Source organism: Egretta garzetta, unplaced genomic scaffold, assembly GCF_000687185.1.
Source record: "Egretta garzetta isolate BGI_Z169 unplaced genomic scaffold, ASM68718v1 scaffold40, whole genome shotgun sequence".
NCBI classification, from domain to species: Eukaryota; Metazoa; Chordata; class Aves; order Pelecaniformes; family Ardeidae; genus Egretta; species Egretta garzetta.
Genome location: NW_009258484.1, coordinates 1,629,590 through 1,641,565, shown reverse-complemented (window position 1 = coordinate 1,641,565; position 11,976 = coordinate 1,629,590). Strand labels below are relative to the sequence as shown.

At 43.0% G+C, this 11,976-nt stretch overlaps 1 protein-coding gene across 1 annotated transcript in view; it reads left to right on the top strand.

Annotated features, from left to right (window-relative positions):
* CCNA1 (cyclin A1) overlaps nt 1–5,559 on the top strand; it is a 29,642-nt gene extending 24,083 nt beyond the window's left edge. Inside the window, exons 2-9 of the mRNA XM_035900429.1 lie at nt 548–594; nt 956–1,199; nt 1,415–1,536; nt 2,244–2,467; nt 3,098–3,302; nt 4,257–4,370; nt 5,044–5,177; nt 5,508–5,559. Coding sequence (XP_035756322.1) covers nt 548–594; nt 956–1,199; nt 1,415–1,536; nt 2,244–2,467; nt 3,098–3,302; nt 4,257–4,370; nt 5,044–5,177; nt 5,508–5,559 — 1,142 coding nt within the window. The remainder of the gene's footprint in view (nt 1–547; nt 595–955; nt 1,200–1,414; nt 1,537–2,243; nt 2,468–3,097; nt 3,303–4,256; nt 4,371–5,043; nt 5,178–5,507) is intronic.
* The last annotated feature ends 6,417 nt before the right edge of the window (nt 5,560–11,976 follow it).

The window sequence follows — 11,976 nt, the reverse complement described above, 5'->3', positions numbered from 1 at the left end:
CCAGCAGTTGAGTCGGGCTGCGGTTAATGAGCGTGAGTTTCCCGAGACCCCCTGCTAGTAACCGCTCAGTCCTAACCTACAGACGCTATCCCGTGGAAATGCTTTGAATAATCCCCCCCGGCAGGAAGGGAGGCTCGGTCAGACCTTGTTTGGGCGCTTGCCCTCTAGAAGTGTAGGGAGTGGCTTAGGAGTAAGTGTTCACTGATGCTTACCCAAAAGTCCCATTGCCGCGGGGCTGGCCGTGCTGCCTTCAGGAAGCTGAAGTTCACTGCAGGGTGTCTGTCTGCATTTCTGTTCCTTGGGCCCTCCTGGAGTCTGCCTGTGTGGCAGGGAAAACGTTATTGTGCTGGCTTACAGGACCTAAAAGAGCAGCAAACTCTTCTCAGTTGTGAACGTGTAAAGCCCCTAACTCAGCTGGTGGCTCCCTGATGGTGGATGACGTGAAGAATTCTATCCTGGTGATGTGTTATAGTCCTAGGGGTTGGGATGCTTGAGCTCAAAAGTTCAAACTTGGGTTTGTAACGCAGCATAAAATGCCTTCTTGCAGGTGAAGTCCTTCATAAGTCTGTGATCGTGCCTGTGTACTGCCTTCTGGTACTTTAACTCGCTGCACTTTGCCAGAACTGAATGTGGAGCAGACCTGGCACTTGCCAGACCTGTCAGAACTGAGCGCACCCTCACCTCGATCTTCTTGGTGGTGGGCACAGGAGATGAGGCTAATCCTCTGGTTCCAGGCTTTGACTACACTCTTCCTGTGGGGAGTGTTGCAGCAAGCTTGCAACAAGCAGGATGTTGGAAGCACCAGCTGCAGCTGGTGGCTTTTCCAGTGGACTTTTACATTATTGGTGTCTGTTAGGCAAGGAAGGTGACTGCTTCTTTTCTCAAGCAAGTGGTACTCACTGTTGTTTTCTTCCTGAGTTGCCCTCCCACAGCATTACTCTGTGCTCTGTCTTAGGGTGCTGCTGTCATCAGATGCTTCTCTGGCTCTGAAAACACCGTCCCTTCATCTGGAAAAGATGAATTACCCAACTGTGTGGTCAATGCTGCATCCAAGCAAGGGTTTGCTATCTACATAGATGAACAAGAAGAGAAAGAAAACTACAGCTGCCAAGTGGCGGAAGAGCTGGAATCAAGCCTGTGTGAACTGGATACTAGTGCCATGACATCCAATATTCACCTACTGTTGGATCTGAGTACAGGTAACTCCTGTTACTACTAAGGTGGTATGTACAGCACAAGTACGTGTAGGGTGGTTATGAATCGCGATGGTGGTAAGCTAGTGAGTAGCTTACGTTGCAATAAATAGCACTTTAAGACAACTTGGGTTGTGTCTACATGAGGGACATGAGAAATAGCAGGAGAAGGTGAAGAGGCTAATTACAAAAATGTCTTGCTGGTTCCTCCTGCCTGTTAGGATCTCCTATGGTAGTGGATACATCCTTCCAGTCCCAGCCTGAGGATCACATGGAAGATGCCATAACTCTGACTGTGGGAGAGTATGCAGAAGACATTCATCAGTACCTCCGAGAGGCTGAAGTGAGTGGCTTGTAAGGAGCTTTTAGATATTTGTGGCCTCTGTGATGGGCTGCAATACTGCAAAGATGTATGGCTGCCCCAGGATACCCAGGGGTGCCACTGAACTACAACGGAGAGGAAGCAAGCAGTAAAAAGCTGTCTCTGAGGGCAGCATCTAGACAGTGATGAGATCTTTCAGGTTTACTCTGCGTCCCTGAAATTACCTACCGTTGGAGCATCTCTTGACTGTTTGGGATGAAGAATTCTTGCAGATGGGAGCTAAATGCTGCAAAAACACTAAAGCAGTTGGATGTGATCTCACTAACTCTTGCTAGAGTAGTAATTTTTCTTACCTCTCTGTATCAGAACAATAAAGTGCAGTCTCCAGTAGGAAGAGGGGGGAAAAAATGTGATTTTTTTCCATTTTTGGGTCCCTCTGAATGGCTCATATGTGCTTGATAGCAAAGGCTGTCCATAGTGCAGGAGGTCTTTTACTATTCTGCTACTAACACAGTAGCTCCTTTCTCTTCAGTATAGAAATACTACTTTTTAGAGATGCTGCTAATTAATCCTACTACCACTATAATTATAGTTAGTAGTAATGAGCTATTAATAGTGGAACAACTCGCGCTCCTTTTGGTGTAAATATAAAGAATGTTAATCACCTTGGCCATTGGTGGCTCTCTTCAGGGTCAGCCTCCTGATTCTTCAACTCTCTCTCCAAGCAGGTAAGATTCAGGCCCAAGCCCTACTACATGAGGAAGCAACCAGATATTACAACCGGAATGCGTGCCATCTTGGTAGACTGGCTGGTGGAAGTAGGGGAAGAATATAGACTTCGGACAGAGACTTTGTACTTGGCGGTGAACTTCCTGGACAGGTTTCTTTCCTGCATGTCTGTTCTCAGAGGGAAGCTGCAGCTTGTAGGAACAGCAGCAATTCTTCTGGCTGCGTAAGTGTTCATCATCTGCTGAAATCTCAGCAAGCTATTTTTTGGACTGAGTCCTTCAGTTTAATCTGAAGTACTGAAGCTTGCAGTGGTAGGTAGCTTTTCATGATATCTCAAGATTAGCGACTTCACCTACTTTGGCACTAGCAAAATTAAACATTTAGCGTTTGTGATGTGAGGAACTATAGTAGGAAAACCTTGTAACCATAATGGCAGGAGCAAGCCCACTAATGTGTTAAGCTGCTAGCCTATAAGGCTGTAGGAGATTCACAGCTGCAATCTGCAATTAGCCTTGAATTACTTTAAGTAGACAGGGTACCCAGTGTAACCTAGGAATGCAGGGGGCTTTGTCTGGAGTGTGTTGTGTTACTGAAACTTTTGCTCTGAGAGCTTGCTGTTAGTCAAGAGCTAATGATGCGTGTTTCTATCTAGGCTGATGACTTGGAGTTCCTCTAAACATCTTTGCCCAAATTCGAAATGAAATTGTTACCTAGCCTGGAGGAAAGACTAAAATAAGAGCTCTGCATGAACCTTAGTAATGTCATGTGCTCATCCTGATGTAGGTCCAGCAGAAAGCTTTCTTTTAGTATAAGTTTCAAGCTGACAAATGTGGCTTCTGTATTCCTTTTTCAGGAAATATGAAGAGATCTACCCACCAGAAGTGGATGAATTTGTGTATATAACGGATGATACCTACACGAAGAGGCAGCTGCTAAGAATGGAACACCTGCTTCTCAAAGTGTTGGCTTTTGACCTAACAGCCCCAACCATCAACCAGTTCCTCCTTCAGTATATTCAGAGGCACGGAGTCTGTATGAGGACAGAGAACTTTGCAAGGGTATGAATTATCCTCCCTCTAGGACTGAGGGGGGCAGAAGTGAGCCTAAAAGCAGGACCACTTGTATTTCACCAAGTTATCTGAGCAGATGGGTTCTGCTACTATACTATGCTCTATCAGGAGGTACTCTTTTTCTCACACAAAGTCTTATCTGGGACTGCAGCAGGCCTAAAACTGGATGTTTTGTAGTCTACTACCTTCTGTAGGCAGCTTGTGTGCTGAGACTTCTGGAAAAATGTCTCATGGAAACCCTGAGTTTGGTCGGTCTGTCTGGTCAGGGATAATGCACTGACTAGGCAGCTGGGTGGTAGGAATCTGGTTGTTTTTTCAACAGTGCCTGCACAGCAAGTCTGCCCTGTTTTGTGGTGGTACTACATGTTGCTACACAATGACACAGCATGTGCCTGCGTAACCGCATAGGCAACCCTGCTTAGAGACAGGTTAACCCAAGCTTATAGCAAAATATCTGACCTGCTGCTTACCTGCAAAGGGTATAGGATTGTATAGTGACTCTACTCCAACAGATCCCAAATCCTGTTTCTTAAAGCTGTCCATTTATCCCTCATCTCCAAGTGAGGTCCACCTATGTGAACAAGAGCCTCTGAGGATGGGAAAAGTGAGTCTTTGCTATTTTTGCAAAACATTCATTTTCTAAGTTTTTATTAGTAAAATTACATCAGAGCTGATGATGGGACCAGAACGTCAGGTTAGAGTAGATTGTTTAGGCTTTGACAAAGTGTGGTGTTTCCATCCTCACTGAAACATGATAAAGGTTCTTCTGTAAGACCAACAGGACTAGAATGCTATTTCTACTATTTCTGCCCCCCGCTATGTAACTCGTGTGTTTTACATGAAACTGAGACGGACCATTGACAGTTTTCAGTGCTTGCTGTATTGGACTGATTGTACCAGCTAGGCTCATCCTGTTTGAAAACCTTGTGGTTTTTTGTTCAGTACCTTGCAGAGCTGAGTCTCCTTGAAGCGGATCCTTTTCTGAAGTACCTTCCTTCACAAACAGCTGCAGCAGCCTACTGTCTAGCAAACTATACAGTGAACAGCTCTTTCTGGGTAAGAGCAACAGCTGCATGTTAATGAGTAGCTCAATCGTTTCATGTTATCGTTAGAACTATGCTAGGAAGCAGAAGGAGTAGCCTCAATGTGTGGTGTTATAAAGGCTGAAATCCTAGGATGAGTAGCTGTTCCTGAGCTATTGGGGCTACCAGATAAGTGAATGTTAAATCAACCTGAAATATCCTGCCTCTTCTCTGAAATGGGAGGGACCTTGCTGTCTTGCTCGCTTACATCCAGTTTGTACCTAAGGCTTTGTCAGTCTTCAATCTCCAAAACTCTTCCCCCAAATACAGTTGAGGGCCTTTCTGGGAGGTGGGAAGGGTTGAATGTGTCTACTTCAGTGGTGTGATTACACTGAGTGGCTGCTTTAATGTAAGCCCTGATAGGCCTCTCAGCTGTGTGTTGGAAGAATGGCTTTAGCAGAGAGCAGGATCCAGAAGACATGTAATGGATGCTACATAGAGTAGAAGGAGCTTCTTGTTGGATCTCCTGACACCAAGGAAGACGTAGAGTGAAACTGATGGCAGGATACATTTGAATCCTTTTCAAGCCTAAAGAATCTGGAGTGAGCACTGGTGTAGTGAAAATGGCTTCTGCTTTTGTAAAAAAGGTTATCTTCCAGAAGAATGTTGCCTACAATAGAGTAACACTTTTTTTCTTCCCTGACCAGCCAGAAACACTTGCTGCATTCACTGGGTATTCATTAAGTGAGATAGTGCCTTGCCTGACAGATCTGCATAAAGCATGCCTTGATGCTCCCCATTGCCAGCTGCGAGCAATTAAGGAGAAGTATAAGCACTCTAAGTAAGTAAGCAGGAAGCCAGTATTCTGTAACTTGGGGGCTATAAGCATAGGATGACTCTGGTTTGGCAGCTTGGGCTACAGCTGCTGTAGCTGACAAAATTCTCATAGTGGTCAGCTTCTAGTCCAGAAAGGGAGGCCTCTGTCAGCCTCTTGAGGGGAAAACTCTTCTGACCAGAAAAGTGGTTCATCCATAGGTATACAGATGTACTAGATGACAATTCTCTTGCAATGTTGCAGGATGATTCTTTTCTCCAGTGTATTGCACAAGAAGATGATATCTTTAAATTTGTCAGCAAAACTAATATCTTAGTGACTGCATTTCTATTCCAGGTACCTGCAGGTGTCTCTTCTGGAGCCCCCAGCAGTTCTTCCTCTGCAATAGAGACTGTGGACCCTGGATTTGAAGATTACTTTGTCCCAGTCAGCAAAGCTGGTCTAACATTTCATAGAGCACTGCAGGTCATGTGTCTGTAACCATAGTGATCAAAATGTTTTTTTAGCTAGTACTTTTTAATTAGATGCCTTTTTAAAAAAGGATATTAGACTACAGCTCTTAATATAACTGACAGCACTTTTAATAAATGTCTTATTACACTGTTCCTCTGTGAATCTTCTGACTCCAGTTAATATCTGCAGTAACAGTGAGTATAAGGGGTTGTGTAGATTTTTTTTTTTTTTAGAAAATAATTGTGAGCAGGGTTTTTAAGCTGGCTGGAGTGGATCAAGTGTGACTTGAATCAATGCAACCTGACTTTCATAGACACAGGTGATTTGCTGCAGTATTTTAGCCATTTCTTCCTCTTATGTGAGACAGGTTCTGTTTGTGACCACATGATCTTATTTTCTGCAACTTGTTTACCATATCACAGCAAAAACATCCAGATGTGAGTGGTCTATGAACTGTGAACTTGTGTGGAGAAGACAACCAGTGCTGAGGTTAAAGTCAAACTTCCCTTTATGGAAGTGAATAAGGGGAATTCCTCTGCAGGGAACTAGAGGAAGAGGAGGTTGTGGCTGGCAGACCCTTAGGAACACTTCAAACGCTGGTGGATAGACTGCAGTGGAGAGCAATGCTAAAAGCTATGAGGTACTGGAACAGTGGAGTTGAGCTAGATGGCTGCTGTCATACTTGTGGTATTGAGTAGTCTTATGGCATAGCTGTCTGAGATGGCTTCTTCCGCTAGAGCACTGCAGAACATGTGTGCTCTGCAGTCTCTAGAGAAACCCAAGCAGGAAGAAGGGGGGTGATGGGACAAGACTGTCGTAACCTCAGTTGTTACACTGTCTTGTGCCCCTCAGTTGGTCATTAGGTAGTGTTTTTTAAAAAAAAAAACAACAAACAAAACCCAAAGCCCTACCTTGAGTACTCTTAAATGCAAGCCTTGTCCAAAGTAGTTAAAATCAGTTGGTCAACATGTAGACAACTATATCCAGCTCATCTAAATGGGAAGGTAAGTCTGAGGCATTCTCTTACTGCAAGATTTTTAAAACCTTTGATGCTTACTGCTTCCTAGGAGAGTAATCTGTACAGGGCATTATGTGTTTCCAAGCAAGAATATGCTTAACACTTGACATTAACATGCAATTCAGCAGACATACTAAGTACCAGCTAACAAGCCTCTTTAAATTAATTTTAAAACCTGATTATATCAGTGTGTGTGTCACAAGGCACTTCTGAGCTTTGGGGGTTTCACTTCTTTTGATGTGTAAGACCTTCTTTCCCCTGCCTCCTCCCTGTCCAGGCTGGTGAATCCTCCTAGTAATGCAAATGCTCCAAATTTCCTCCAAAATGGAGTTAGTGTTAATGACTGATCCACTTCTCAAAGTAAATATCCCTTAAGGGAGGGGAGTATTCAGTTTCAGTTTAGCCTATGCAGTTCTTGGGCTCTTGCTTCAAACACTTCCTAGTCAAGTAAATGAATCTGTCTTGGCATTTACTGATAATGATGGATGTGAACAGCTATCCCATGCTCGTATCTGTGGCATCTACTTTATGGCGGGGGCCTAGATCCATGAATTGTCTCTATGCATTGAATTTCATGGCTTGTGGATGAATGTCTTAAAGGTGGGCTATGAACTTCTCATGCTTGCAGCCAACTCCTTTAAAGTAGGTGGCTTAGTGCAAAGGTCAGAGCCAGAGATGCCTGGTTACAATGGGGAGTTGTGAATTTCTTGGTTCCTTGTTTCACAAGGAAATAGTGAGTGTACTGAGCAAGTCTTGCTAAGTCTACCAGGCTTATGAGTACCAGCTTGTTTATGGTGTTTCAGGCTGTAAATAAGGTGTCTTGAAACCCCATGTTAATAAGACTTGCTATACTTGTACATAATAGTGCTTACTGAACTGCAGTTACTATAGTGTTGCGTATTTTGGAAGCAGTAATGGATGTCTGAAGTGCAGAACTATTTTCCTAGCGGTATAGCAGTTTGAGGGTATTTGTACAGTCATGTCACAATAGTAATGGGGTTTTGATCTTATGAACAGTCTATGATTACAGTCATGTCTTGTGTTCCTGGGCCAACAGATTTGGTGCATCTAACACAGTAGGAGGCATGTCTTTAACTTAGTTAAAGTTTTAATTATCTGGTATACAAACTTGCCTGATTTTTTTTTTAAACTATAATATCTGAAGGTGACTGTGCTTTGTCTGCTTTCTTGTTTGTTTTGTCGTTATTTTGCAACTGAGCACCAGCTACCAAGCTTAAATATTCTTTTAGCCCAAAGGCTAAAAAAGGAAAATGAAAAAAGTAAAGTAGTTAAGGTGAAGAATCATAATGCTGCAGTGTGAATGCTAATAAGTTTGTGCAAGATGGGTTAAATCTTAATTTGTGAGACAGAAGAAACAGATCTGGAAGTAGTCTCATCTCAGATCTGTGGGTAATAATGGCGTTTTGAATGTTCCTGCTCTATTCTCACTTCCTTTTGTTGTGCTTGTCTTACAGCAAGGAAAAGTCTTTATTGCTCTTGTATGAATGAGCATTGACTCTTCCAAGGTGAAAACTGGGTGCTATTGCCTCTCTCATTTTATGTGAATCATCACACTTAACTCTGGCCTGCCCCTCACATGGGGTCTCCTCTGCAGCAGATACTTGAGTTCAAGGCATAAGAGATGCTTGATTTGGGCATATTGTGGTAATGAAGGTGAAATAATGCTGTTTTAATAAGAAGTACTTAAATGCAGATGCAAAAACACTTAAGAGTCCTTAAAAGATGTGCTAAAAATAATCAAGTATACAAGAACATAGGCTTATAAGGAGGGAGATGAAAGCAAACCAAAAGGAAGCTTTAAGTTATCACTGATATAGTGCCTATGCTATACAGCAAAACTGAGACCTGTAAAGCTCACAGCCTTATGTTGTGTTTGAAACAAACAGAGCCAGAGTTCTTGAAGGCAGCCATATCCTGGAAAAGAAATAAAGGGGAATCAACATTAAAGACTAACAGCAGAGGCAGTCTCAATTCTTGATCATCCCACTTAGTGGTTTGTGGACCACGGCCACAAATAAGATCTAAAATTTTTTGTTCAGGAAATACTTAAACTGTTGCAGCTTAAGAATTGTCAAGCCTGCTCTTGCTCAGTTAGGTCTTCTGTGAAGATCAGTCTGACTTTCAGCACCTGTATTTCAAAGGCTGAATATTGACTTCTATGCAGGTCACAGTATCTTTCCCCCAGTTAAAATGCATTGGGACAGAAAATACACTGGAAGCAAAACCTACTGGTGAGACAGCAGGCTGAGCACATCCAAGGAACTTTGAGTGATCATTCAATACTTTAAGTAGGGTGGGTTGGAATTGAGAAGTGTTAAGGATTTTAACTTTGACCCATGATGTTGAATTCAACAGTTGTTTGTTTCCAATAGCAATGTTAAACAAAAAGCTCCCTAATCTTATTCTAGCAGTTTCCATACTACCATGCTGTGACTTTCAGAAGACCCACATGTGCTGTGGTTGCTGTGTTGTAGTTAATTTTTTTTTTAACCAGTAACTTCTAACATTAAATATTGTAGGTGTCTCTGGTGTCCTGGGAAAGCTGTTCTTTATGGGTGGGGATGTATTGTGGATCCATTGTTCCCTTAACCTTAAGATGGACAAGCAGAACGCAAAATAATACTCCATGGGAAGGTACTGATTTAACAGCTAGGGTCTGTCTTTGTTTTCCTCTTCTCTGGAGTGAGTTAAGGATATGTCTGAGAAGTAAGCGGGTAATTAGAGGGAATGATTTAACTGTGGTCAGGACAGTTAAGCTGTTAATTCATGACTGAAGGGTGTCTGCCTTCCTGGGAAATCTGGCTGTGTGATTAGTCTGTGTACATACCTGATTGTTGTCAGTTCTACAAATGACTAGAATTATCTCTGATTGCTGAGGCTGGTACTTATTTTAGCCAGTGACCTTGAAGCAGCTTGTGGGGCTGCTCTTAAGGATGAGAAACAAGCCAGCAGCATCAGTGAGTGCTTCCTGGAATTAAGCTTTTTGTCTTGCAATTTTCTTCAGCACCCACTGCCCCGGAGCAAGATTGTCTTCATGTACTGCAGAGCTGTGCAGACTCTGCTAGGCAGATGTGAACTGGAGGAGGTACAGACCTGTCCCCTACAACTCAGATGTTCTAGAACCCTATTGAGTCTATGAACTTTGTTAGGTCCCCTAGAGGTTAGAGTGGGTGTATGTATTTTCTCATTGCATCAGACAATTAAGAGTCTCACTGAAGATTTTTAGCTCTTGTCTGCTTCATAGTTCTTCCTTTGTATGGTAAGCTCAGACTTTCTCTTGGATGCTCGTTCAGATTGCATCCACTTAATATAAAAAAAAAAAGAAAGCTAGGCATGGAGAGATGCCCTTAATGAACATCCCTGGCAATGCATTTATGGAGGATGCACACTTTATTGGATGTTCCTGCAGAGATGTATAGAAACATTGGCTTAGAAAGACTACGTGAGTAGCTAATATAGCCAGTCCCAGCTCTTCTGTGCCCTGCTTGGGGTTTGTCAGTGTAGATAGACTTATTTTAGCCAGTGACCTTGAAGCAGCTTGTGGGGCTGCTCTTAAGGATGAGAAACAAGCCAGCAGCATCAGTGAGTGCTTCCTGGAATTAAGCTTTTTGTCTTGCAATTTTCTTCAGCACCCACTGCCCCGGAGCAAGATTGTCTTCATGTACTGCAGAGCTGTGCAGACTCTGCTAGGCAGATGTGAACTGGAGGAGGTACAGACCTGTCCCCTACAACTCAGATGTTCTAGAACCCTATTGAGTCTATGAACTTTGTTAGGTCCCCTAGAGGTTAGAGTGGGTGTATGTATTTTCTCATTGCATCAGACAATTAAGAGTCTCACTGAAGATTTTTAGCTCTTGTCTGCTTCATAGTTCTTCCTTTGTATGGTAAGCTCAGACTTTCTCTTGGATGCTTGTTCAGATTGCATCCACTTAATATAAAAAAAAAAAAAAAAAAAAAAAAGAAAGCTAGGCATGGAGAGATGCCCTTAATGAACATCCCTGGCAATGCATTTATGGAGGATGCACACTTTATTGGATGTTCCTGCAGAGATGTATAGAAACATTGGCTTAGAAAGACTACGTGAGTAGCTAATATAGCCAGTCCCAGCTCTTCTGTGCCCTGCTTGGGGTTTGTCAGTGTAGATAGCAGGGCAAACTTGCAGGACAGTCTACAGAAAGATACTGAGCATATGATACAGTTAATCCTAAAGTACATGCCTACTCTCATCAAATTAACTTGCATCTAAACTAGGCCATGACATGAAAGACTGGGCAGTTCTAGCCCTAATCCTCCTGAAGATGCTAAAATTATGGTTCTGTCCTGGAGTTTTGTATGGTGCTTGTCTAGCTAGGCTGTGCTTGTACCGAAAAAGAATCGTGGGCTGAGCAAGGGCTGGTTCCTGGCCAAATGCCTGGCTCCATTCAGCTTGTTTCCATCATGCTTAGGGCTTGCTCCTTTTTTTTAAGCAGACTTGTCCTGGGGAGAGCTTGTTAGAGCAGGACAAAATAGTCAATGTGAGCTAACAGGCTGTGTGGGTGGCCGTGTTCAGTGCTCATGCTTGCTCTCTGCTCTTGTCTTAGCAGTGTGCACAGGATGACCAAGTGTCCCCGTTGCTAGTACCAGTACAAGCCTAGCTAAACCGTAAGGGAGTCCTCAATCCTTGTCTTTCAGGTGTTCAGACCCTCTTTATTTGAACACAGAGGAGCATTACTGGAGCCAAGTGCTGGAAGAACAGGCTGATGATAAAGCATTGAGTTCTGGCAAGAAATAACCTTCTCCCTTCACCATCTGCAGCCAAGCTGCCTTTTCTATTTGTTTATTATTGTTTGTGTTTTGATGTGTAAATAACTTGAAAAATTAGGAAAGAGAGCCCCGGACCCCACACTATTCAATGGATTAGGCATTTGGTACTAATCAATGAGCTGCTTACAGTAGAATATTGTAAAACCTATCCCTATCTAGGCATAAACTAGAGTGTGATGTGATCTCAAAACAGAATCATCTTCCTTTTGGTTTTTTTTTTGGTCCCTCAGAAGGAGGTTAGAAATACTGGGGAATTAACAAAATGGATGGCAAAACAGACTGCAGATGAGCAGCAACAGCAGTGCTGTTCTCCCATGTGGTAATGGAGTGAGATGTTGAGGTGGCAGAACCAGGTTCACACCAAATCACACTCGCATAACACAAGCTTAAAATATACCTGTCCCAGTGCCATGATGTATTGTCACCTCTGTTTGCTTGAAGAGGCACATAAAAGCATTCCTCTGGTTCAGCTGTACAAGAAAAGATATTATGCTTTTTATTGTATTAAAC